The 27,445-nt window shown below is 49.2% G+C and overlaps 3 protein-coding genes and 1 long non-coding RNA gene across 8 annotated transcripts in view; 3 read left to right on the forward strand and 1 right to left on the reverse strand.

Annotated features, from left to right (window-relative positions):
• LOC117186430 (neuronal acetylcholine receptor subunit alpha-7) overlaps positions 1–27,445 on the forward strand; it is a 378,182-nt gene that overhangs the window by 115,331 nt on the left and 235,406 nt on the right. The window lies entirely within an intron of this gene.
• On the reverse strand, positions 11,201–13,278 carry LOC117186431. Its single transcript, XM_033387236.1, has 2 exons — positions 11,672–13,278; positions 11,201–11,607 (listed from the first exon to the last, which is right to left on the reverse strand). Exon 1 carries the CDS (start codon positions 13,162–13,164, stop codon positions 11,812–11,814), a length of 1,353 nt encoding a protein of 450 aa, XP_033243127.1. The 5' UTR covers positions 13,165–13,278; the 3' UTR covers positions 11,201–11,607; positions 11,672–11,811.
• LOC117186435 lies at positions 17,771–25,398 on the forward strand. The gene is made up of 2 exons (XM_033387241.1): positions 17,771–18,282; positions 25,317–25,398. Exons 1-2 carry the CDS (start codon positions 17,957–17,959, stop codon positions 25,333–25,335), a joined length of 345 nt encoding a protein of 114 aa, XP_033243132.1. The 5' UTR covers positions 17,771–17,956; the 3' UTR covers positions 25,336–25,398.
• LOC117186437 lies at positions 19,960–20,529 on the forward strand. 4 transcript variants are annotated; one of them, XR_004471510.1, is made up of 3 exons: positions 19,960–20,080; positions 20,121–20,228; positions 20,287–20,529. It is a non-coding gene; the product is annotated as an uncharacterized LOC117186437 (long non-coding RNA). The 4 variants fall into 4 exon arrangements; XR_004471511.1 differs by having other exon boundaries at positions 19,961–20,067; XR_004471512.1 differs by having other exon boundaries at positions 19,961–20,067; positions 20,130–20,228.

The raw sequence follows: 27,445 nt of genomic DNA on the forward strand, positions 1-27,445 counted from the left end.
TAGCCAAATGGAACAAATCAATTTGCAGTGGCTACGCAGCGCCCGACGTCACGCTCAGACTGATTTTCTGTCTCTCTCGCACGCACTCTTTGTCGTGTCGTTTAATATTCGCGGCGTCTGCCGGAGGAGAGCCATACTGACTAAGTATCGGGTATAAATGTAGAGTTGCAATCGCCGCAGCAACTAACAACGTTCCCCCTCGTTTGAGCTCAAAAGTACCCTCGTACCTTTCCTCCGCACCTGATAATAACTGTGATTGTTGTCCAGCCCCACAGAAAAAGTGTCGTGAGCGGCTTATCAGAGTATAATATCCTATGTATGTTAGGGATGTGAAAACGAATCCAACGTCATATTTTCTCTATCACGTCAGGCTTTTTTCTAACCTCAAAAAACCAAAATGGTCGAAATATGGTGGAAACTTATCTGAAAAATTCATCGGATTTGCTTGAAACTCGTTGCCCGGGGATTTTCTGATCGCTGACTACGACCTTGAAGATTTGAATACATAAGGAAGTGTTTCCGACCTCATAAAATATATATAGTTAAATATCCGCAACTCGAAATTTAGTATTTAAAAAAGAATCGATTTCTCGAGAGTGGCGTGATTCTAATGTTGATGAAACAATGTGGTCCATTGTTTATATTATGGGGGGCCCTAGCTTGGAGTATGGGAAGAAACAGTTATTGATTCTTGAGTGGGGTCCTGTTACTTGTGTGGATGGGGTGGATGAATTGTACATAAACATAATGTGTATGGGATGTGGGGAATTATGGATATGTCACTCCCCCAACGTTTGTTATTAGCCTGTCCCTAGGCGATTACCCTCGGGTATAGTGACGGGGTGTCAAGTGCGGTGGCTGAGGTTGGTTCCTCTTCAGCTTCTATTATAGGGTTAATACATTTAACCGTGACTCTTTTATAAGTTTTCTTAAATTTAACAGCTACATAACTTAGTAGTACTAATATAATTATGATAAATGAAATTAGTAGACTTATTTGTAATAGGTTACTATATTTGGTGTATTGCATAATTATTTCATTAGTTTGGACATACGACAGTGGTTTTATTATACCCGATACTCAAAATGAGTATTTTGGTGTATTAGATTTGTGGTAAAAGTGGATTCCAGAAGGAATCGTTTCCGACCCCATAAAGTATATATATTCTTGATCAGCATCAATAGCCGAGTCGATTGAGCCATGTCTGTCTGTCCGTCTGTCCGTCCGTCCGTCTGTCCGTCTGTCCGTCCCCTTCAGCGCCTAGTGCTCAAAGACTATAAGAGCTAGAGCAACGATGTTTTGGATCCAGACTTCTGTGATATGTCACTGCTACAAGAAAATTTCAAAACTTTGCCCCGCCCTTTTCCGCCCCCACAAAGGGCGAAAATCTGTGGCATCCACAATTTCGACGATACGAGAAAACCAAAAACGCAGAATCGTAGAAGATGACTATATCTTCTAGAGTGCAAAATCTGAACCAGATCGTATAATTATTATAGCCAGAATCAAGAAAAAAATTGCATTCTTTCTCGCTCTGTCTCTCTCTAACACACAGGTTTCATGGTCGGTTTTGCCAATTGCAAAATATGAGTCCAAGGATCTCAGAACCTATAAGAGCCATAGCAACCAAATTTGGTATCCACACTTCTGTGATATCGGACCTTAACCGTTTTGTGTCAAAATTTCGCCACACCCCCTTCCGCCCCCGCAAAGGACGAAAATCTGGGGCATCCACAAATCTCAGAGACTATTAACGCTAGAGTAACCAAATTTAGTATCCGCACTCCTGTTAGATCTCACTATATAACGTATATCTCAAAATTTCGCCCCACCTCCTTCCGCCCACACAAAAGACGAAAATCTGTTGCATCCACAATATTGCAGATTTGAGAAAACTAAAAACGCAGAATCATAGATAATGACCATATCTATCAGATTGCTGAATCTGGATCAGATCAGATCATATATATATTATAGCCAAAAGGAACAAATCAATTTGCACTGGCTACGCAGCGCCCGACGTCACGCTCAGACTGATTTTCTGTCTCTCTCGCACGCACTCTTTGTCGTGTCGTTCAATATTAGCGTCGTCTGCCGGAGGAGAGCCATACTGACTTAGTATCGGGTATAACTGTAGAGTTGCGGTGTCCGCAGCAACTCACAACGTTCCCCCTCGTTTTAGTTATGTTGTTGTTGACATAAACATTCTGGGCAAAATCTAACATTGTGTTTGATATTGTAAATTCATTTAATTGGATTGAACAGTTGTAGATTTTTATAATGGTATTTCCTTCCGCTTACACAATTCTGGTTTAGCGTTGTTTTTGGAAGATTCCATGTGATTAGTATATTGGGTTCAATAAAGTTTATTTGAAAGTTTTGAAAAGTTTTGGAATATGGACATTTAGTGGGAATTTGCATTAAAATTCCTTTTATACAATTGTCATTGGTTTTCAATCTAGTTTCTTTAACAAATACTTCTTCATTTTTTATGTAGTACTTGTCGTATGTCATATCTGTTAACATGTTATTTAATTCGTCTGGATACGGAACGATTTTATAGATTGGTACTTTTGTAATGTCTTTGGGAATGTTGGAAATTATTAGAATTTCGTTGGTATCGGATTTTAGCCATGGAGGTTTTTATATTTAGTATTTTCTCAGAATTTATTTGTTCCAGGTAGTCTTGTTTTAATAATTTTGGATTAAATATACCGAGCCTGGTTAATTGCATACCTAGTTCTATATCTTCAAAATATATTCTGTGAAATGTTGTAGATTGAATATCAAAATTTCTATTTGTTGATTCCTGTCTTTTTCTTCATTTAGTTTGATTATAACGTTTATTTCGCTATTAACTGCATCTATTACCAAATTTAGTTCATTCATTTGAATGCTATGGCTGGCTAAATTTTCTATTTTTTGTTCCAAATCGACTTTATCTTCCTGATCTAGTGTTCCAAAGAGATATTTGTAGGCTGTTCCTACTATATTGATTAGGCCTCTTTTATTTCTTTTGGTTATTTTTAGCCCGTTCATTTCTCTTTGCAATTTGTCTACTAGATATTTTATTTGGATTATGTCCTGGAATTTAGTGGCTTGCATTAATAAATTTTGGTATAGTTCTTCGGTTTTAGTTACATTAACAGTTAGATAATGGTATTCGTAATTGATAGGTATGTTAATCGATCCAGTTTTGAATATCATATATCCGTTTTGGGATTTTATAGGATTTATTTCTATGTTTTGACCCTGTGCCATTACGATGGTAATTATGAGGAAGATGAGGATTTTAATTGTGTTGAAGTTCGCCGATTCCATTAACTTCCTCGGTTTCTCTGGAATTATTATATTTGCTTCTATTAGATTTCTTCTTTTTCTTGAATTTTGATTTATAATGAGTTATTTTCCTACCCCTATTCTTTTCTTCATAATGTTTTTCGTCTACCTGTCTAATTTCGCCCGTCCTTTTGAAAGGATTTGTTACCTTAGACTTAACTAGAGGTGATAGTTTATAGCGGGTATCTACTTCATACTCTATGCGGTTTTTATTTAATTGAGTGATTTTATTCACTTTATTTAGTTGGGTGTCATAATCAGGTGAGCCTGCATAAATGAATATATCAGCTGGTGTCCTATTTGTGGTATTATGTTTGGTTTTATGATTATAAGTATAAAGAATTAATTCAAACTTCGTGAATCTATCTTCTGGGTTATCCTCGCTAGATATTATTCTTAATTTTTCATTTACTGTTTTATGAAATCTCTTTACGTCAGATATTCCATTTTTGCTGGAAGTGATCTCTATTTTGACGTTTTCCGCATTCAGCCATGCTTGCAATGCTGTGCACATAAAAGCTGAATCTTTATCGGCTTTGATTTCAATTGGTTTGCCCATCTCGTTAAAAACTTTCATGATGGCTCTTTTTGCTTCTAACCAGTCACGACTTTTTACTTCTACAAGAGTGGCAAACTTCGAGTATACGTCAATACATGATAGGAACTATTGGTTTCCAACCATATAGAAATCTATGACGTATTTCTCTCTGATGTTCAGTATTTCCGGTGTAGTTTCGAATGCCAACTTCGTATTTCTATGCTCTGTTTTGGCAATATTACAAGTAGGACATTCGTTTATGATGTTTTGGATTAGTTTTTGATAATCCGGGTAATAGTATTTTCCCCTAAACCAATTGACGGTTTTCTCTATGCCTGGATGGAGTAAGCCTTTATGATTCTTTAATATGTTTTCTTTAAATTCAGCGTAATTCTGAATATCTAGGAGTTTCGTGCTTGATTTAATAGCTTTGGTTATATTGTTAGAATTAATGATTTCTAAATAGGCTTTTTGGAATGGAGGAAAATCTATTTCGTTATGGTAATATAATGCGCTCTTTTTGGTGCATAGATATTCCTTTATTATATCCTTCGCTAAGGTGTTAGTCATTTCCTTATACGTGATCTTGATAATTAGCTTGTGAAAATAACGAATTGTTTCTACCTTATCTTCATTGCCTGTTATTAGCTCAATTTGCCGATTGTAATAGTTAATTGGTCTTTCCGTGATAGCAATGTGATTTAGATTGTCTTCCTGTGCGCTATGTACAGTTGCACCAACGCTATTGGAAGCTTCTCCAAGGAGATTTTCATTAATCTTTACCCTTGATAAGGCATCAGCTACATGATTTTCTTTGCCTGGTAGATATTTCATTTTAAAATCAAACTCATTCAGTTTTATTTTCCACCTTTGTAATTTCATATTTGGCTCCTTGAGGTTGTTCAACCAAATCAAGGGTTTATGATCGCTTTGTATCTCGAATGTTCTACCGAACAGGTATGAACGGAAATACTTGGTTGCCCATACGATCGCTAATAATTCCTTTTCGATGGCTGAATAGTTTATTTCATGTTCATTTAGGGTTCTGCTAGCGTAGCAGATCGGTTTGTGTTCTTGTGACGAAACCGCTCCCAATGCTATGTTACTAGCGTCGGTTGTTACCGTGAACATTTTGTCAAAGTCTGGGAACGCAAGGATAGGGTCTGAGGTGATGAGTACTTTTAGTCTCTCAAATGCCTCGACGTACTTTTCTTCCTTGGGGTCTATGACAGCTCCTTTCTTTAGTTTGAGCGTCATGGGTTTTGCGATGTTTGCAAAATTAGGAATGAATTTCCTGTAGAACCCGCACAGACCTAAGAATGACCTTATTTGTTTAGTCGTTTCTGGTATTGGAAATTTGACAATGGCAGAGATTTTGCCTGGATTTGGTACTATTCCTTCAGTAGTGACTACATGACCTAGGAATTCAGTTTCCTTTTTCATGAATTCACATTTATCCATTTGTAGCTTCAAGTTGGCGTCTCTCAACTTTCCAAATACTCTCCTTTGCGATATGCGTTGTGCCTCTCCTGACAGTTGGATCTCGGTCGCTCCAAATAGGATCCTTTGTTGGCGAAGATCTTCAGTTGGATATAATCCGCATACATATTCGATTCGTTTGATAAATGAGCTTAGCTGTCCAGATGAACCGTCATAGGCAGGTATTTGTCTGATCGACAGCAGTGCCTGGTTCAAGTGGATTTCGCTCAATGATAGTGGTGGTAACGCCATGTTGTTGGTGTTGATTGGGTTTTGTTTTCTTTTCAGTAGTTTTTAACTTTATTTTGGTTCACTTGTAAGTTTTTTGATTTTGTATTTAGTGTTTCACTGTTCTTGGTGGATCACTATCTCCGCTTACTTCAGTTCACTTAATTTTTGTTTTGCAAATCGTATGTGCTCGTAACACATAGGTTCTTTGGCGGATTTCACAATTTTATTAACGATTCCGGGATTACGTTATCACAGTAATTAGAAATTACACAAGCTGACCATTACCGAAATATAGGAGTTAATTTTAAACGAAATCCTACCGACTGCGCCAGTTTAATATCCGCAACTCGAAATTTAGTTTTTAAAAAAGATTTTATTTTTAGTACTTAATTTCTTTATGTCACAAGATTTAAATGAATTCCCCGACTTGACTTTGGGTCTGCTTGTCTCAAACGGAACTGATCTCTCTGCTGCTGGCTAGTTTCCATGAGCCCTTCTCTTGGAACTCCCGACTCTGGCTTCGGGCGTTGCTTTCCTCGGCTGCATCTTCGTGTCGGTGGCGTACGTGCCTGGATCGATATTTGGGGATGCGTCGGCTTTGATGAAAGGCATCCACTGCTGGCGATCGGTGTTGCATTACATGACGGAGCTAGGAATGTGATACTCCTTGGTTTTATGTCTAGCTTTGATTGGTCCTCATGAGTGGCGTGATTCTAAAGAATCGATTTCTCGAGAGTGGCGTGATTCTAATGTTGATGAAACAATGTGGTCCATTGTTTATATTATGGGGGGCCCTAGCTTGGAGTATGGGAAGAAACAGTTATTGATTCTTGAGTGGGGTCCTGTTACTTGTGTGGATGGGGTGGATGAATTGTACATAAACATAATGTGTATGGGATGTGGGGAATTATGGATATGTCACTATATATTCTTGATCAGCATCAACAGCTGAGTCGACGCCTAGTTCTCAGAGACTATAATAGCTAGAGCAACCAAATTTTTGTAACCTGTGATATCACAGTGAATCAAGTTTGTTTCAAAATTTTTCCTCGCCCTCTTCCGCACCACATAAGACGAAAATCTGTGGCATCCACAACATTGAAGATGCGAGAAAACCAAATATCGGAGAATTATAGAGAACGACCATATCTGCCAGACTGCCGTATCTGAATCAGACCAGATCTTTAATATAGAAAGACTGAAGAACTTTAATTTCAGTTTCTACGCAGCGTGGCCACGCCACTTCATCATTTTCTGTCACTCTCTCACACACTCTCTTTTTATACCCGATACTCAAAATGAGTATTGGGGTAAATTAGATTTGTGGTAAAAGTGGATGTGTGTAACGTCCAGATGGAATCGTTTCCGACCCCATAAAGTATATATATTCTTGATCAGCATCAATAGCCGAGTCGATTGAGCCATGTCTGTCTGTCCGTCTGTCCGTCTGTCTGTCTGTCCGTCTGTCCGTCCCCTTCATCGCCTAGTGCTCAAAGACTATAAGAGCTAGAGCAACGATGTTTTGGATCCAGACTTCTGTGATATGTCACTGCTACAAAAATATTTCAAAACTTCGCCCCGCCCTTTTCCGCCCCCACAAAGGACGAAAATCTGTGGCATCCACATTTTTAAAGATACGATAAAACCAAAAACGCAGAATCGTAGAGGATGACTATATGTTCTAGAGTGTAAAATCTCAACCAGATCGTATAATTATTATAGCCAGAATCAAGAAAACAATTTCATTCTTTCTCGCTCTGTCTCTCTCTAACACACAGGTTTCATGGTCGGCTTTGCCAATTGCAAAATATGAGTTCAAGGATCTCAGAACCTATAAGAGCCAGAGCAACCAAATTTGGTATCCCCACTCCTGTGATATCGGACCTTGACCGTTTCGTGTCCAAATTTCGCCACACCCCCTTCCGCCCCCGCAAAGGACGAAAATCTGGGGCATCCACAAATCTCAGAGACTATTAAGCCTAGAGTAACCAAATTTGGTATCCGCACTTCTGTTAGATCTCACTATAAAACGTATATCTCAGAATTTCGCCCCACCCCCTTCCGCCCCCACAAAGGACGAAAATCTGTTGCATCCACAATATTGCAGATTCGAGAAAACTAAAAACGCAGAATCATAGATAATGACCACATCTATCAGATTGCTGAATCTGGATCAGATCAGATCATTTTTATAGCCAAAAGGAACAAATCAATTTGCACTGGCTACGCAGCCCCCGACGTCACGCTCAGACTGATTTTCTGTCTCTCTCGCACGCACTCCTTGTCGTGTCGTTTAATATTAGCGGCGTCTGCCGGAGGAGAGCCATACTGACTTAGTATCGGGTATAACTGTAGAGTTGCGGTCTCCGCAGCAACTCACAACGTTCCCCCTCGTTTTTTTTATACCCGATACTCAAAATGAGTATTGGGGTATATTAGATTTGTGGTAAAAGTGGATGTGTGTAACGTCCAGAAGGAATCGTTTCCGACCCCATAAAGTATATATATTCTTGATCAGCATCAATAGCCGAGTCGATTGAGCCATGTCTGTCTGTCCGTCTGTCCGTCCGTCCGTCTGTCCGTCCCCTTCAGCGCCTAGTGCTCAAAGACTATAAGAGCTAGGTTAGGTTAGGTTAGGTAGAGACGGCCGCCAAGCTCGCTCGGAGCCCAGCACACTTAGGCCGGTTTCGGCCCGTTGTGATACCGCTTGGGATCATTCCCTCCCTGCAGATGAGACTTCATGTCAACAGTTGTCCCATCCAGATGCCCTTATAAAGTTGACGATCTTTCTGGAACATAGCGTGGACATCTCCGAGATGTCGTTCAGAAAGGCAGAGCCCAAGTGATGCAGCCTCCTTCTGCTGAGAGCTGGACAGGAACAGAACAGGTGTTCCACTGTTTCCTCCTCGTCCTCGTCTCTGCAGCTGCGGCAGAAATCATTGTATGGGGCACCCAGCCTGTTTGCGTGGGTGCCTACTAGCCAGTGTCCTGTGAGGGAGCGTATGACTGCGCTGCACCTTTCCCTGCCTAGTTTGCAGAGCTCTGAGGTGCGCTTCTTATCTATGGTCGGCCATGTTTGCCGAGCTGTGCGACAACGTGGCCCTATTTGCCACTTGTTGTCTATCAGTCGCGTGTACTGCTCCTTTATGATGAGCTTGCAGGTGGCCATAGGCATACAAATGTCCTCCTTATCTTGGAGAAGGGGGGTTGTAGTGCCAGATCTGGCCAGCTCGTCCGCTATGCAGTTGCCCTCGATATCCCGGTGGCCCGGGACCCATATAAGGCTGATAGCAAATTGCTGAGCCATCTCGTGAAGAGATCTGCGGCACTTCGCCACAGTAGCCGAGTTCGAGGAGATCGCATTAAGTGATCTGATCGCAGCTTGGCTGTCGCGGTAGATGTTTAGATTGGTTGCCGTGGTGGTAACCGTGTGAAGGCAGTACAGAGCCTCCCTGATTGCTGTAACTTCCGCTTGGAAGACGCTACAGTGATCCGGAAGCCTGAAAGATTGCCTTATGTTAAGTTGTTCAGAGTAGATTCCTCCTCCAACCCTGCCGTCCAGTTTTGAGCCATCCGTGAAGATGCTTATGGCCCCGTCTGGGCCGGGGAGTCCCTCGAGCCAATCGTCTCTATGAGGGATGATTATGCTGAATGGAGTCTCCGTGTGCTCCATTGGAACTTGATAGTCCGTTCTTGCTGGGACCATGTTGTTTTTATTTAGTATAGATGAGTGACCTATGTTCTGGGGTACCCATTGTTCGGAGTCCCTAAGACGTATTGCTGCCATTTCTGCCCGCTCCTTTCCTGCAAAGTCAAGGCTCTGAAGGCATAACATGGCGTTTAGCGCATCATTTGGTGTAGTTCGAAGAGCTCCACTGATGCAGAGGGCGGCTGTTCGCTGAACCTTGCCCAGCTGATTGGTGATTGTCCTTTTTGTTAGGGCAGGCCACCAGACAGTAACTCCGTAGAGTATTATAGGTCTGACTATTGCCAGATATATCCATCGGACTATGCTTGGGTTCATGCCCCACTTTAGGCCGATAGCTTTTTTGCAAGTATAGAGTGCTGTCGTTGCCTTCCTCACTCTATCCTTGACATTCAGGTTCCAGCTAAGCTTTTTGTCAATTACCAACCCTAAGTAACTGGCACTGTCGCTGAAGGAGAGCCTGTATCCGTTTAGTGTTGGGGGGTTGAGGGGCGGGACCTTGTATTTTTTTGTGAATAACACGAGTTCCGTTTTCGAGGGATTTAGTCCCAATCCGCGCGATTCTGTCCATTCTGACAATCGAGCAAGCTTTGCGGTCATTAGGTCGCATAGTGTTTGGGGGTATTTCCCCGCAAAGATAATTGCAACGTCATCCGCGTATGCCACTACTTTACAGCCCCCCTCTTCCAGGTCGCATAGAATCTTATTGACTGCAATGTTCCATAGAAGAGGAGACAGAACTCCCCCTTGCGGGTTCCTCTGTTGACATACCTTGACTGGGTGGACGATCCCATCGATGATGTCACCGTCCTGCGTATGAGCAATTGATCAATGAGCATCACCAAGTGACGGTCCACCCCCAGGTCAGTCAGGGCTTCTGTAATGGCGCCCGGTGTGACGTTGTTGAAGGCTCCCTCGATATCGAGAAAAGCTATTAGTGAGTATTCTTTGAGATGCAGGGATTTTTCTACACTCGAGATCACTTCGAGAAGTGCCGTTTCCGTGGATTTTCCTTTCCGGTAGGCATGCTGCGCACTTGAGTACAGCTGGGGACTTATGGTAGTCCGTAATTGTAACCCGATAAGTCTCTCAAAGGTTTTGAGTAGGAAAGACGATAAACTGATTGGTCTAAAGTCTTTCGGGGTTGAGTGTGAGGCTTTGCCTGCTTTAGGGATGAAAACTATCCTAGCCTTAAGCCACGCTTGCGGTATTGTACATACCGCCAGTATCTTCCTGAAGATACTATGTAGCCAGTTGATGGCCGTCTCCCCGGCCTTCTGAAGTTGGGCCGGGATTACCTGGTCCGGGCCTGGCGATTTAAACGGGTTGAAGCTGTTTACTGCCCAACTTATGTTCCGTTTTGTAAGGATATGGTCCATCGATTCTATGTGTAGGGACTCCTCACTAGAGTTGGTCCACGTGCCATCATTCTTTTTGAGGTAACCTACCGAGGGGGTAGTTTTTGAGAGAACTTTCCGGAGTCTTGCGGCCTCCGAAGTTTCCTCGATTTCGGAGCAATATTTTTGCCAGGAGGCTCTTTTAGCCTTCCTCGTTTCCTTTTTGTATAGTGCTAGACTGGTTTTATAGTCTGCCCAGTGAGTATCCTCCTTAGTTCTTGTGGCTCTATTGAATAGAGTCCTACAAGTTCTACGAAGGGTGTCTAGTTGCTTAGACCACCAGGGGGGTTTCTTCTTCCCCCTTGGTCTGGTAGAAGGGCATGCTGCCTTGAAGGCTTTGTTGCACGCATCCGTAAACCTGTTCACAAGACGGTTTAGGTTGTCTTCAGTGTTCGGGCAATTAGGGGCGTTAGGAGGGAGTAGCTCCTCCAGGGTTGTGTTATATTTTTCCCAGTTGGCTTTTCTGGGGTTGATATAGACGGTTGGTTTGGGAATATCGAAGGATAATATCGTCTCGATATACCTGTGGTCCGAGAAGGAGTGGTCTCCTAGGACTCTCCAGCTCTTGATTGTGTCCAGCAGTTTGCTTGACACTAGCGTGAGGTCAATGACCTCCTGCCGATTTTTAATTATAAATGTGGGGTCGTTACCCCGATTGCATATGAATAAATTTGAGTTCAGGATGAAGCTGAACAGTGACTCACCCCTTACATTCGTGTCCGTGCTCCCCCATTGGGTGTGGTGGGCGTTGGCATCGCAACCTATAAGTAGGTCTTTGTCCGTCCTTTCGCTGTCGCTGGCTATTTTGCGAACAAGGTCGTTCGGAGGATCATCCTCCTCGTGGGCCATATAGGACGCCACCAGCCTGAGATGATTCCCTTTTAGTTCTAGGCTTACCGCCGTGTTATCGCCATCGCTATAATTATGGAGCAGGAAGATATTAAGGTGCTTTCTAGCAAGTATGCAGGTACGAATTTTACCTTCATTTTGGGATACAATGATCTTGTATTACCTCGTCCCCAATCCACAGACCTTGCCTCCTACCACCCAAGGCTCCTGGATCAGGACTACGTCGGCTCCGCTTGCGTCTAGGCGGAGTATGAGAGCAGCCGATGCTGCTTTACAGTGGTGGAGATTTATTTGAAGGATCCTTAGGACCATCTTCAAGATTCTCCACCACCGTGATGTCCGCGTCCGAGTCATCAGAGACTCTCTCTCGGCACATTGACTCAAAGTCGAGCATCAGGTCTGTCTCTGCGGAGAAGCCTTCCTGGTCTGGCTCCAGCTCGTCGTCAGGCGCTTCGATCTCCGCAGCGACATCCTGCACGTCTCGGTTGACGACAGGAAGCGCCGCGGCCGCCGCGTCCGATTTGTACACCTTGATGGTGACCGAGCTGAAGCCGAAGTTTAGCTCTCCTTTTGCTGCCTCTATCGGGGCCAGCGACTCTTTATTGAGAACGAGCACTGCCTGGTTGGTCGGCCCTTGTGTCGTCTCAACCTTGGCTACCTTCCAATCTGAGGTTGGTAGTCCTGGGTTGCATCTCTGCAGCATCTTGAGGATGCGTTCTGGCTCCTTAAAGGTAGCCGGCACCCAAATTCTGGCCCTCGGTCTGCTGGGCACCTCGCTCCAGTCGACTGCGACGTGTTTCGGCGCAGCATAGACCTCGCCGACCTGCGCTACCGCCGCTTTATAAAGCTTTACAGAGCGCTTGTCTTCGCAGGCAATTATCTTAACATTGCCCTGGAACCACCCTATGTCCTTGCAGACTGGCGGAGGTCCAGGGTCTTTGTCGAGGAGTTCGAAGCAGCGGTCGGCCAGTGCCGCTTCCACCCACTTCCACTGACTCCTTGGGATTCTACCCTCTGCGCTGCCTCTGTCGAGGACACCAATTAGCGTCCTCTCCTTGGCAATCTGCGCAAAGGAGACATTTGGCAGTACTCTGGAGCGCTTTGCTACCGGTCCCGGTGTCTCCTGCGAGCGCTGCCTCTTGGCTTGGGGAGCCACCTTTTTCTGTTCCAAGGTGAACTCCGGGAGCACGGCCGAAGCCCATTCCACCTTCTTCAGCCAGTCGGCTGATGGGCTGGCTTCACTGCTGGCGTGTTGCCGACGGAGTATGTGCCCTGCACTCCTCTTTTCGGCATATGTGTAGCGTCTGGCTTGGGCGCTTGTCGACGGCAAGTCAACCCCCTCCGCTTTACCAGAAGGTCGGGCAGCCGCAATATTGCTTAGCTTTCCTTCCAAGGTGTCAGCTTCGGAAGTTACCTTGCCACCCACACCGGATTCGGGATGGGACCCCCTCGGGTTCGCACAGGCACCTTCCACCTTGCAGGTATTCCCTACTATAGAGCCGGTTGGGCCAGGCCTTTGGGCCGCTGCCTTTCCGAGCTTGGGATTGCTCCCAGTTGGCATTTGGGGAGCGCCGCACTCATTTGTTTTTTTGTTTGTTTTTTGGTTTTTGTTCTTGTTATACATCCTGTTCCCACGAGATGCAGAGAAAGGGAAAGGTCAGCCCGGGCAGAGATCCACGTTGCCCGGGTAAGGCATCATTAGAACAGGGGGCTGCCAAGTCCCTGAGCCCTCCGTTAGCGACTGGGCTAGTTTTTATACCGGGCCCCCACCCAGGCTGACTCTCGGCACGGGTCGAGTAGCACACTTAGTCCGGCCCGGTGTGAGGTGGGTGTGGGGGTTGGGATGTGGGTAGGTATTGTGTATGGATGGGAGTGTGTGAGCTACTTATTGAGGCGGCACCACAAGCGCATCGTCAGTGCTGCTACCTAGCTGACACCCGCTGGCTGTCCGGGACTGCTTATTTCGGTACTCTCCCGTGAGGGATGCCCGCTTATTCGCAGCTGACCTACCGAGGTAGGCCGTTCGCTATCCGCAACCCGCGACCCGTCCGGTGGCCTCAGCTAGGCCCCCTTTGAGCTACCTCACGAGCTCATCAGACCAGACTATAAAAGCTAGAGCAACGATGTTTTGGATCCAGACTTCTGTGATATGTCACTGCTACAAAAATATTTCAAAACTTCGCCCCGCCCACTTCCGCCCCCACAAAGGACGAAAATCTGTGGCATCCACATTTTTAAAGATACGATAAAACCAAAAACGCAGAATCGTAGAGGATGACTATATGTTCTAGAGTGTAAAATCTCAACCAGATCGTATAATTATTATAGCCAGAATCAAGAAAACAATTTCATTCTTTCTCGCTCTGTCTCTCTTTAACACACAGGTTTCATGGTCGGTTTTGCCAATTGCAAAATATGAGTTCAAGGATCTCAGAACCTATAAGAGCCAGAGCAACCAAATTTGGTATCCACACTCCTGTGATATCGGACCTTAACCGTTTTGTGTCAAAATTTCGCCACACCCCCTTCCGCCCCCGCAAAGGACGAAAATCTGGGGCATCCACAAATCTCAGAGACTATTAAGGCTAGAGTAACCAAATTTGGTATCCGCACTTCTGTTAGATCTCACTATAAAACGTATATCTCAGAATTTCGCCCCACCCCTTCCGCCCCCACAAAGGACGAAAATCTGTTGCATCCACAATATTGCAGATTCGAGAAAACTAAAAACGCAGAATCATAGATAATGACCATATCTATCAGACTGCTGAATCTGAATCAGATCGGATTATTTTTATACCCAAAAGGAACAAATCAATTTGCACTGGCTACGCAGCGCCCGACGTCACGCTCAGACTGATTTTCTGTCTCTCTCGCACGCACTCTTTGTCGTGTCGTTCAATATTAGCGGCGTCTGCCGGAGGAGAGCCATACTGACTAAGTATCGGGTATAACTGTAGAGTTGCGGTGTCCGCAGCAACTCACAACGTTCCCCCTCGTTTTAATTCCATTTAATTGCTCGTATTTACAACTTATTTTATACTTAAAGCAAACTATATTAAAGGTTAGACTATGCAAGCCCAACATGTGTGGTACGGCCGTGAAGCAATGCTTCACACATGTGCAGGCTTCGTTTAGACTAACTGGACTCTTGTCTGGTGCTCAACAGCGCGCAGTTCCCTCATAATGGTCGCCGCGAAGCAGCTCGTCGCCTCCCAGTTTTCCGGGGACAGGAGCATGCACGGCACCAAGCTCTGCTTGACTACGGCTCCACCCAGCGCTTCTTCTAGCCGCCGGCGCTGCGCTGCGAACCTGCCACACGAAAATATTGCATGCTCGGCATCCTCTTCCACGTAGTGCCCGCCCCAAGAGCATTCTGCGGAGTCCGCGTGCCCGAAGCGATGAAGGTAGCTTCGGAAGCAGCCGTGACCACTGAGAAGCTGAGTCAGGTAAAAGTTGACCTGCCCGTGCTTCCTGCTTACCCACGCGTCGATGGACGGGATAAGCTGGTGGGTCCAACGCCCCTTAGTGGTCGTGTCCCAGCTCTGTTGCCACCTTCTGAGACTCTCCTGTTTGCACGCCATGCGTACCTGCCTTTTCGCCGCCGCGTCCATTCCTCTGCCATGTGTTTCCTGGTAGTATGTGGACCGTTCATCCGCCAGGAATTCCAGGGGTGCTATGCCCGCGATCACGTGTGCTGCCTCGTCCGAGACCGTTCGGAAGGCACTGGTGATCTGAATCGAAGAGAGGCGGTGCGTGGCTGCCAGACCCCGTGCGTAGCTCGCTGTTCGAAGGGCCTTTGCCCAGATTGGCGCCGCATATAGCATCACCGATCTCGTGACACTCGTTAGCAGTTGTCGCCGCCATTGCTTTGGTCCTCGGGTGTTCAGCATTAGCCTCGAGAGCGCACCGTTGGTGGTCGCCGCCTTCGTGCCCTCCCTAAAGCAGAGACGTGTGTCCACCAGGACACCAAGGTATTTGATAGCGCGCTTAGACGAAACCAGGGTATCTGCCACTGAGATGTTGGCCGTATCGACTTTCTTCCGGCTGGATACCAGCACTGCCTCTTTTTTGTTGGGTGCGAGTTCGAGCCCGACCAGGTCCAGCCACTGTTGAATGCTCGCTATCGTTTGGTTGCAGGTCGTTTCCACGACGGACAGGTCTTTTGCCACCACTAGGACAGCCCCATCGTCTGCAAAACCCACCATGTGTACTCCGTGGGGGAGGCTGAGTCGCAGGATGCCGTCATACATTGCGTTCCACAGAGTGGGGCCAAGCACTGAACCCTGCGGGACGCCTGCCGATACCTCGTATTCCTCCGTGCCAGCCTGCGTGTCGTACAAAAGCAGCCTTCTCTCAAAGTAGCTTTGTACCATCCGCTGCAGGTACCTGGGTGTGTCGAAACTCTCCAGCGCCCTTAGGATGCAGCTCCTCCTCGCCGTGTTGAACGCGTTCTTAATGTCTAGGGTGACTACTAGGCAGTACTCTTTCCCGCCGCCTTTCCACCGAGTGCCGGCAATTGCACCGGAGGCAATGTCCACCACCTTAAGAACGGCGTCTATCGTGGATCGGGCCTTGCGAAAGCCGTATTGGTGCGGTGAGAGGTCGCCAGCCTCCGCGATGGAGCGTTCCAGTCGCGCGCAGACCACCTTCTCAAGCAGTTTACCCGCGGTGTCGATCAGGCAGATAGGCCTATACGACGACGCTGTCACCGGCGGCTTGCCTGGCTTGGGAATAAGCACTAGCTTCTGTAATTTCCACCTCACAGGGAACACTCCTTCCCGAAGGCACTGATTTAGCAGCTTCGCAAAGATGTCCGGACGCGTGGAGAGGGCGAGCAAGAGGGCTCTGTTCGGGATAGAGTCCGGCCCAGGAGCCTTGTTCGGGCTGATGCTCCTGGCTGCGCGTTCGACTTCCTCGAGTGACACCTCCTCGATGTGTGCCTGACTGTGCGGTTGCAGTGTGAGGCAACGGACATCCCCGATGTGGTCAGCCCTGTGCGGAAAGAGTTCCTCCACGATGGATCTTGTCGTGTCGGGGTCCGATGGGGGTGCCTGCCTCTTGGCGCAAAGTTTTTTCGTCACCAACTTGCACGCCCTTCCCCATGGGTCCTGCTCCGCAGAGTCGCATAGCTTGAGAAAGCACTGGCGCTTGCTATCCCTAATGGCCGCCTTGAGGGCCCTTCTGCAGTCCCTAAACGTGGATTGCCATTGCGGAAAGGCAGTGCTTCCGCGCGAGCGCTGGTAGCGGCGTCGAGCTTGGTTGCATTCCCGGCGTAGCGCGGCAATGTCCTCGTTCCACCAGAACACAGGTTGGTGGTGGCGACCGTAGTGCTTCCTCTGCGCCATGGTGGCAGTGCATGCTGCCTCCAGATGCTCCATGACATGGTTGGCCATGCATTCAGCATTTCCATTCGCCGTGAGGTTGGACATAAGCTCCATGAACAGGGCCGTATTGAGCGTTTCGGCGCGATAGCATCTCCATCTGGGCGCAGCTGTCTCTACGCTAGACGTCTGTTGGCCTGTGTCCCATATAATTGCCCTGTGGTCGCTCCACGTGTAGATGTTGCTGATGCTCCATCCCGATGAATTAAAAAGTGAGCTGCTGACAAATGTAAGGTCGATGACCGATCCTATTCCTGCTCTGGAGAAGGTATGCTGGTTTCCCTCGTTGAGGAGCGCGATGTCCAGGGGCGCAATGATCTCCAGCAGAGCTCTACCTCTCGCATTCGTCGCCACGCTTCCCCACTCCTCAGCCCACGCGTTGAAGTCCCCTCCAATGGCTACTGGGTGACGTCCTCTAGCATCAGCCGCTAGGTTGTCTAGAGTACCTGCGAACTCGGAGAGCGTCAGGCTTGGGGCAAGGTAGACGCTGTATATCCACACACCTCCGACCTTGGCGCGCACAAACCCAGCAGCAGCGCTTGAGAGGGAAAGCTGCAATGGCGTGGCCCCGCATAGCCATATCGCGGCCTTTTTGGTGGCATCCAAGATGAACCCAGGGGACTCCCTAGTTTGATATGGCTCGCTGAGGATGGCGAGGTCAATTGCCAATTCTCTTATGGATTGGCTCAGCAGGTCTTGAGCCGCAGCGCAGTGGTTGAGGTTGAGCTGCATAACCTTCATTATTGGGCCGGCAAGCTGGGCACGCTCCTGGCTGCTGGACATCTCCTGCTACCCGCATAGTGGTTGGTCTCATTGCTGTTGTTATAGGTGCAGATGAAAGACCGCGGATCGCTTTGACAGGTTGCCGCCTTGTGCCCGTTCACGCCGCATCTGAGGCAGCATCCGGTGCGATCCACCGCGCTCTTGCACCTGATTGCTAGATGCCCAAACTCCAGACACCTGTAGCATCGTCGTTGAGCTGTCCGCTCCCGGATCCTACAGCTTGTCCATCCGACTTTAAGTTTCCCCACCATGAGCAGGGCTCTTGCCTGCACGGGCGGCAGGCACACAACTGCCAGTTGCGTACCAGCGAACGATGGCCTCAGGCTTTTAATGGCGCTGGTGTCCACGCTGGGGGCGTCTATCGATGCAGCTATCGCTGCTGCGATGTCCTCCTTCTCGACCAGGCTGTCGAGATCCCTGACCTCCACGCAGAGTTCTTCTGACACCGCCCTGATGCCCGTCTGCAGTCCCAGTGCCGCGCTGATATCCTCCTTGAGCTTAGCTGTGTTGCTTTTGCTCGCGCCGTTGAGCTCGAGCAGCAGCTCGCCCTTTGCCGTCCTCCGGATTCTGTTAACATTACCCCCTACCTCCTGAAGCTTGCCATCCTGGCGCCTGGTGACCATACGGAGGATGTCGCTATAGCTAAGCTCGCCCTGGGGTTGAATGATTATTGCGTCTGGCCTTGGCTCGCGCTCACGGGGCTCCCTTTTTTTCCTTACCCTAGGGCCCACCTGCTGCCACTTGAGCTGTTTCTTAGCGGCTGGTCCACTGCACCCGAGGGGGTTAGTTCATCCTGGGACTGCGCCGGCGGTTTGAGCTGGGTCGACGCTTGTTGAAGCTTTGTGCCTCTCTGCCTCTTTGTGGGCTCCGCAGCCATTTGAGGCGACCCGCGCAGCCTCTTTGAGCCGGTGTGCGGCGCCTTCGCAGCTGTTTGGGTACCAGTAGTGGCGGTCTCAATTGTCCTGGTGTGCAGCTTCTCGAAATTGTTGACCACCAGGGCCTGAAGGGTTACCACTCTCAGGGCTAAATCTTTCATCACGTTGTCCACATGCCGCTGGTCGTTCATCCTCTTGACCAGCTCATTGGCCCGAGTACCCAGGTTTTTTAGCAGCTCTAATGGGTCAGAGTGCGGTCGCTCCTTCTCTTTGCCATCCGGGCCGGGCTTGAACATGCTCGAGCCCTGAGCTTTCGCAGGTGCTGACGGTGGTGGGGATCTGGTAAGGGCGTTGCGCCTACCAAAGACTGCGTCCTCAGTCATCTTCTCTATCTGTGTGTTTGGTGTGTGGGGGGTGTTGTCCATGTAAAAAGAATCTCCACTCGAGTTCGTTATTCCTGGCCGCAGTACGTAGTCACCGTGGTGATCCCATGGGTGTCTTTCCGTGGAGTGAGGTCCATGCGAGGGTTGACCCTGGGCCTTATGAGCACCAGGGTTCAAAGCCAGATCGGTGCTAGTTGGGATATGAATCAACCAAGCCTACGCAATCACCATAGTGGGACGGCCAGGAAGCGTTAAACGAGGCCTGCCAAGGTTTTAACGAGACGGGGGCGGTGGAGACATTAACCTATGAGCCATTTCAACAGGGGTTCAGCCTGCCTACTCAGGTCATAGAATGCCGACGCCGTCAGCCCACAGTCTAATGTACGTAAGGGGGGTTCCAGTGGGTCGTACGTAACACCTTACTGGTCTCGGTGTTACGGGCGGTATAGTACCTACCAAGGCGCCTATGGCACCGATGGGTCCACTATAAAGGCTTATCCTGGGCATCCCGCGATGGCCGGGAATTTCATCCAGACGATAGTCGCTGGGGTTATACCGCCCCTTCTCGGTATCCAGCGCCCCGTTAAAGAGTACGCCGCCGTAGCGCTGCGGTTGGCAGGAGGACAGCTCCGGGACCCGTTGTGTACCCGATGGCCTCAGAAAGCGCCGATGTGCAGTGTGAGCCTCTAAATATCCCCATCAGTTCCACTATGCCACATCCTATAGACCCGTGGTGAGGGGGCCGAAAAGTCGTGGTATACTTCTAGGATGTATGATGCCGCGCCATCTGCCGGTGACCGCCTTCCTCTACGTGCTACGTAGCAGCGCCCTCTGACGGTGGGACACGCCTGCGATGAGTAGGCTATCGCCGTCTTGTAGCCCTGGTCAGCAGCTGTTGCTCTGATCAGGAAAATAGACATACAGAAAAACGTGGAGCTCATCCTAAAGAAGCTGAGGCAACAGGTGCATTATGTCGGGCCTTAAAACGGCCAACCTACGCATACTCGCGCGGGGCAGGCAACTCAGTTGCCTGACATGGCAACTCCGTCGCCATCCATCTTGGGCCGGTGAGAGGAGGAGAGAAACTCACCCCGGGAGCTTCGTGAGTGTTATGAGTGAGTTGGAGTTTGAGTGACAAACCCCAAATTAATTTAGCCATGGCAGATTGCTTTAAAATCCTGATTGACGACCTTCTTGGGTTTGGACACGGTCTGCTCGGGCCAGGAGTCCAGAGTAAAGCTCAGTAGGCATCGCGCCCATAGGGTAAGTATGGGTGGATGCACGCTCGCTTACCGTTGATCACTCTCTCTTTGAGTTATAGCCAGTCACTTCACTCAGTGGCTGCTACCGCCGACGCGGAAGAAAAGAACCGCCAGCCTGGATCGGAGGCGGGCACAACGAGGAGGAGCTCGACCTGCCCTGATAGCCAGAACGGTACCTCGTCAGCCCAGGGCCTATTCCACCCCCGGCGGCTCCGCAGACACACAGAGCGCGGCGCAAACACAGGAGCAACGGAGGCGCGCGACCGACCCGGGTTTTTTCACACTCTGTGTTATCTCTCACACACTCTCTGTCGTGTATTATGTGCGCTCTCTGCTGAAGGGAAGCCATACTGACAAACAAAACGAGGGGAACGTTGTGAGTTGCTGCGGCGACCGCAACTCTACATTTATACCCGATACTTAGTCAGTATGGCCACTAATCATACAGTATACTGTTTGGTTAGTGGTATGGCTCTCCTCCGGCAGACGCCGCTGACATTGAACGACACGACAAAGATTGCGTACGAGAGAGACAGAAAACAGTTTGAACGTGTCTTCGTATACTGCATTGCCACTGCAAATTGCTTTGTTCTTTTTGGCTATAAAAATGATCCGATCTGATCCAGATTCAGCAAGATATTCTGATAGATATGGTAATTCTCTATGATTGTGCGTTTTTAGTTTTCTCGTATCTTCAATATTGTGGTACCACAGATTTCGTACTTTGTTGGGGCGGAAGGGGGTGGGAAGAAATTTTGAAATAAACTCGTGAAGGTCCGATATCACAGGAGTGTGGATCAAAAATTTGGTTGCTCTAGCTTTTATAGTCTCCGAGATCTAGGAACTCACTTTTTGCAATAGGCAAAGCCGACCATGAAACCTGTGTGTGTTTCATCATTTGTTTTCATCATTCTGGCTTTAAAATTAATACGATCTGGTTCAGATTTTGCATTCTAGAAGATATAGTCATCCTCTATGATTCGGCGTTTCTGTTTTATCGTATCTTTGAAATTGTGGATGCCACAGATTTTCGCTCTTTGTGGAGCGGAAGTGGGCGGGGCAAAGTTTTGAAATATTCTTGTAACAGTGACATATCACAGAAGTCTGGATCCAAAACATCGTTGCTTTAGCTCTTATAGTCTTTGAGCACTAGGCGCTAATAGGGACGGACAGACGGACGGACGGACAGACGGACAGACGGACGGACGGACAGACAGACAGGGCTCAATCGACTCGGCTATTGATGCTGATCAAGCATATATATACTTTATGGGGTCGGAAACGATTCCTTCTGGACGTTAGGTTAGGTTAGGTTAAGGCGGTAGCCGGGAGGGGGGATAAGAGCCTCCCGCCCCCAAGCTCACTTGGACCTATAAAAGGTCCGTTGTGTTGCCGCATGGGCATGTGCCCCTTCGCGTTGCCAGAACCGTGAGAGCATACTACTGCAGGTTAAGGGCAGTCCCATCCGGTGGCTTGGATGTATTTGGACAAGGTCCCTGGTTTGATTTCGGACAGGTCCGAAATGTCCGTGAGGAAAGCGGCCCCGAGAATACGAAGACGACGATTTCCAAGGGCTGGGCAGTGGCAGAAGAAGTGGGGGACCGATTCCTCCTCTTCCTCGTCGCGACAACTCCTGCAGAAGTCGTTATGAGGGATTGACAGTCTAGAGGCGTGAGTGCCGATCTGCCAGTGTCCCGTAATGGCTCTAGTAACTGCAGAGCACTGTGCTCTGCTGAGTTTATACAGCTCTGCTGATATGGCCATATCAATCTTGAGACTTTACAGGAAACGGTTTGCTGCCATTTCCTATTGGCATTTTGCTCGAACAATTCGTGCGTTAGGAGCCTGCTCGTAGCCAAGGGCATCGCTACTTGCTCCCTCTCCGATATGAGAGGAATCGTAGTACCCTGCCTGGCTAGCTCGTCGGCGGCGTCATTCCCCTCGATGTCCCCGTGGCCGGGGACCCATATAAGGAAGAGATCTAACTGCTCTGCGATCTCGTGCAGAGACCTGCGGCAGTCATTTACAGTCGCTGAGTTCGACGATATTGAGCCTAGAGCTTTGATAGCTGCTTGGCTGTCCGAGAAGACGCACACTAAGTGCGTATCTAGAAGTAGTTTGGAGACGATCGAAATGGCCTCCTTGATGGCTTCAACCTCCGCTTGGAGCACACTACAGTGATCCGGGAGCCTGAAGCAATGACTGATGTTCAGCTCGCTGCAGTAGACTCCGCCTCCCACGCGGCCGTCTAGCTTTGAGCCATCAGTGTAGAAGTGGACCGCATTTGCAGGTCCTGGTTCGCCCATCTCCCAGTCCTCCCTAGATGGGATTGATACCTGGAAGGGCGTCGAGAGGTGATCACTGGGGATACAGTAATCTTTCCTCTCTGGTAATTGCGGGAGTCTCATCAGGATTCCCGAGTGCCCAACCGCGGATGCTTTCCACAGTCTGGCTTCTCTCATTCTGAGGGCGGAAAGTGTTGCCACCTTCTTTCCCATGAGATCCACAGGGAGGAGGTCCAGCACAGTATCCAGGGCTTCCCCTGGAGTAGTGCGTAGCCCGCCAGTTATGCATAGCTCTGCCATGCGTTGAACTCTGCTGAGTTTATTGAGGCATGTCCTTCTGTCCAAGGCTGGCCACCATACCACCACTCCATAGAGCATGATTGGTCGTATGATGGCGGTGTAGAGCCACCGAACTATATAGGGGGTCATTCCCCATTTTAGTCCGATGGCTTTCCTGCAAGTATAGAGGGCCACTGTGACCTTCTTTACTCTATCCTCTATGCTCAATTTCCAATCGAGCTTTCTATCGAGGATTAGGCCAAGATACTTGGCGTTGTTGCTGAAGACTAGTGTTTCCCCACATAGTCTTGGGGGAATCAGTACCGAAACTTTGTACTTCCTAGTGAAGAGCACCAGTTCCGTTTTAGACGGGTTGACGCCTAGACCGCATTTGTCTGCCCATTTTGACATCTTCATGAGAGTGCTTGTCAGGCACTCACACAGCGTCTGCGGGAATTTACCCGAGAATGCTATGGCAACATCGTCCGCGTACGCCACCACACGGCAGCCACCCCCCTCTATCTCCCGCAGCAGTGTGTTCACTGCCACGTTCCATAGGAGGGGCGAGAGGACTTCGCCCTGCGGTGTGCCTCTGCTGACAAATCTGGTACACGTTGACGTCCCCAGTGATGCCTCAACCGTCCTGCATTGTAGCATCTGATCGATCAGGCTCACCGTCCTGGAGTCAACGCCCAGATCCGTCAGTGCGCCCGTGATGGCGGTCGGAAGGATTTTGTTAAAGGCGCCTTCTATGTCGAGGAAGGCTACTAGGGTGTACTCCTTAAAATTAAGGGACGCTTCGATGATCGATGTGATCGAGTGTAGGGCCGTTTCGGTGGATCTTCCCTTCCGATAGGCTTGCTGGGAGTCTGAGATCAGACTGGACGGAATGCACGCCGTTAGATGCAGCCCCAGGAGCCGCTCCATCGCCTTTAGAAGAAAAGACGATAGACTTATGGGTCTGAAATCTTTTGGGGCAGTGTGCGAGGGCTTGCCTGCCTTGGGTATGAATACGACTTTGGTCTGAAGCTGGTAGCTGGTAGCGGCGTCGAGCTTGGTTGCATTCCCGGCGTAGAGCGGCAATGTCCTCGTTCCACCAGAACACAGGTTGGTGGTGGCGACCGTAGTGCTTCCTCTGCGCCATGGTGGCAGTGCATGCTGCCTCCAGATGCTCCATGACATGGTTGGCCATGCATTCAGCATTTCCATTCGCCGTGAGGTTGGACATAAGCTCCATGAACAGGGCCGTATTGAGCGTTTCGGCGCGATAGCATCTCCATCTGGGCGCAGCTGTCTCTACGCTAGACGTCTGTTGGCCTGTGTCCCATATAATTGCCCTGTGGTCGCTCCACGTGTAGATGTTGCTGATGCTCCATCCCGATGAATTAAAAAGTGAGCTGCTGACAAATGTAAGGTCGATGACCGATCCTATTCCTGCTCTGGAGAAGGTATGCTGGTTTCCCTCGTTGAGGAGCGCGATGTCCAGGGGCGCAATGATCTCCAGCAGAGCTCTACCTCTCGCATTCGTCGCCACGCTTCCCCACTCCTCAGCCCACGCGTTGAAGTCCCCTCCAATGGCTACTGGGTGACGTCCTCTAGCATCAGCCGCTAGGTTGTCTAGAGTACCTGCGAACTCGGAGAGCGTCAGGCTTGGGGCAAGGTAGACGCTGTATATCCACACACCTCCGACCTTGGCGCGCACAAACCCAGCAGCAGCGCTTGAGAGGGAAAGCTGCAATGGCGTGGCCCCGCATAGCCATATCGCGGCCTTTTTGGTGGCATCCAAGATGAACCCAGGGGACTCCCTAGTTTGATATGGCTCGCTGAGGATGGCGAGGTCAATTTCCAATTCTCTTATGGATTGGCTCAGCAGGTCTTGAGCCGCAGCGCAGTGGTTGAGGTTGAGCTGCATAACCTTCATTATTGGGCCGGCAAGCTGGGCACGCTCCTGGCTGCTGGACATCTCCTGCTACCCGCATAGTGGTTGGTCTCATTGCTGTTGTTATAGGTGCAGATGAAAGACCGCGGATCGCTTTGACAGGTTGCCGCCTTGTGCCCGTTCACGCCGCATCTGAGGCAGCATCCGGTGCGATCCACCGCGCTCTTGCACCTGATTGCTAGATGCCCAAACTCCAGACACCTGTAGCATCGTCGTTGAGCTGTCCGCTCCCGGATCCTACAGCTTGTCCATCCGACTTTAAGTTTCCCCACCATGAGCAGGGCTCTTGCCTGCACGGGCGGCAGGCACACAACTGCCAGTTGCGTACCAGCGAACGATGGCCTCAGGCTTTTAATGGCGCTGGTGTCCACGCTGGGGGCGTCTATCGATGCAGCTATCGCTGCTGCGATGTCCTCCTTCTCGACCAGGCTGTCGAGATCCCTGACCTCCACGCAGAGATCTTCTGACACCGCCCTGATGCCCGTCTGCAGTCCCAGTGCCGCGCTGATATCCTCCTTGAGCTTAGCTGTGTTGCTTTTGCTCGCGCCGTTGAGCTCGAGCAGCAGCTTGCCCTTTGCCTGTTAACATTATCCCCTACCTCCTGAAGCTTGCCATCCTGGCGCCTGGTGACCATACGGAGGATGTCGCTATAGCTAAGCTCGCCCTGGGGTTGAATGATTATTGCGTCTGGCCTTGGCTCGCGCTCACGGGGCTCCCTTTTTTTCCTTACCCTAGGGCCCACCTGCTGCCACTTGAGCTGTTTCTTAGCGGCTGGTCCACTGCACCCGAGGGGGTTAGTTCATCCTGGGACTGCGCCGGCGGTTTGAGCTGGGTCGACGCTTGTTGAAGCTTTGTGCCTCTCTGCCTCTTTGTGGGCTCCGCAGCCATTTGAGGCGACCCGCGCAGCCTCTTTGAGCCGGTGTGCGGCGCCTTCGCAGCTGTTTGGGTACCAGTAGTGGCGGTCTCAATTGTCCTGGTGTGCAGCTTCTCGAAATTGTTGACCACCAGGGCCTGAAGGGTTACCACTGTCAGGGCTAAATCTTTCATCACGTTGTCCACATGCCGCTGGTCGTTCATCCTCTTGACCAGCTCATTGGCCCGAGTACCCAGGTTTTTTAGCAGCTCTAATGGGTCAGATATACTCCTTAAAATTAAGGGACGCTTCGATGATCGATGTGATCGAGTGTAGGGCCGTTTCGGTGGATCTTCCCTTCCGATAGGCATGCTGGGAGTCTGAGATCAGACTGGACGGAATGCACGCCGTTAGATGCAGCCCCAGGAGCCGCTCCATCGCCTTTAGAAGAAAAGACGATAGACTTATGGGTCTGAAATCTTTTGGGGTAGTGTGCGAGGGCTTGCCTGCCTTGGGTATGAATACGACTTTGGTCTGAAGCCAGGTGTCAGGAATGCACCCGTGGGAGAAGATTCTCTCGTAAATTATTTTGAGCCAGTTAATGGCTTTATGTCCCGCGTGAATCAGTTGGGCAGGGAAAATGCCGTCTGGCCCCGCGGACTTGTAGGGTTTAAAGCTTCTGATCGCCCAGGAAATGTTCTCCTGGCTTAGCAGTCTCAGGATGGCATTTGAGGCGACAGAAGGAGGCGCGAGGTAGTTGGGTCTGTTTTCATCGCAGCCAGGGAAGTGGGTATTTAGGAGAAGATTTAGCGACTCCTCGCTGGACGTAGTCCACGACTGGTCGGTGTTCTTCAAGTAGCCCAGGGTGGGTGTTGTCTTCGAGAGAACTCTGCGCAAGCGTGAGGCTTCTGAGTTACTCTCGATTTCGCTGCAGAACTTACGCCAGGAGGCGCGTTTGGCTTTTCTAAGTTCTTTGTTGTAGCTTGACAGACTGGCCTTGTATTCGGCCCAGTTTTGCTCAACGTTTTCAGCCTTAGCTTTATTGAAGAGTCTCCGGGAGGCTTTCCGGAGTTCACCCAGTTTCGGATTCCACCATTCAGGTTGCTTCCGGCCTCTGTTCTTGCCAGAGGGGCATGCTTTGTCGAGCGCCTTATTGCAGGCGTCGGTAAAGATCTTAAGAAGACGAGTCGTGGCCTCCGTGGAGAACTCCTCCTCAGATGGGGGCTCAGGGAGAACACGACATAGGTAATCAGAGTACCGAGTTCAGTTTGTCCGCCTGATGTTCCGGAATCGGACTGGCTTCGGTACTGAGAAGGAGAAGACAGTTTCCACGTACCTGTGGTCCGAAAAGGAGTGCTCTTCCAGGACCCTCCAGGATACAATGTTACGCTGTATCTCATGAGAGGCAAGCGTGAGGTCCAGGACCTCCTTGCGGTTTTTAATGATAAAGGTGGGATCACCACCATCTGAGTGGTCAGTAAGTAACTGAAAAGGTACTCACCCCTTTCGTTTGTGTCAGTGCTTCCCCACTGACAGTGATGTGCATTGGCATCGCACCCCACAATTAGGCCGATGTCCTTGGCCGAGCAGTCTGCGATTAGAGCCCGGAGAGGCGCGTGTGGAGGGGGGTCTGGTTGTTCATGCCCCATGTATGCGGAGCAGATCCTCAGTGAGCGCTCCTGGCCTTCGAGGCTCACTGCGGTGTGGTCTTCATTGCTGAAATTTGGGAGCAAAAATAAGTGCAACTCTCTTTTTGCAAGAATGCAGGTACGAATTTTACCTGCGGTTTCAGCTACATATAGCTTGTAGTCAGAAGTCCTCAGACCGGAGACCTTGTTTCCGAGGATCCAGGGCTCCTGAAT

Source organism: Drosophila miranda, chromosome XR (assembly GCF_003369915.1).
Source record: "Drosophila miranda strain MSH22 chromosome XR, D.miranda_PacBio2.1, whole genome shotgun sequence".
NCBI lineage: Eukaryota > Metazoa > Arthropoda > Insecta > Diptera > Drosophilidae > Drosophila > Drosophila miranda.

Bases quoted from the DNA above. Each gene is read 5' to 3' on its own strand.
- LOC117186431 (XM_033387236.1), bottom strand. From the start codon at position 13,164: ATGTATAACAAGAACAAAAACCAAAAAACAAACAAAAAAACAAATGAG.
- LOC117186435 (XM_033387241.1), top strand. From the start codon at position 17,957: ATGAGCAGGGCTCTTGCCTGCACGGGCGGCAGGCACACAACTGCCAGT.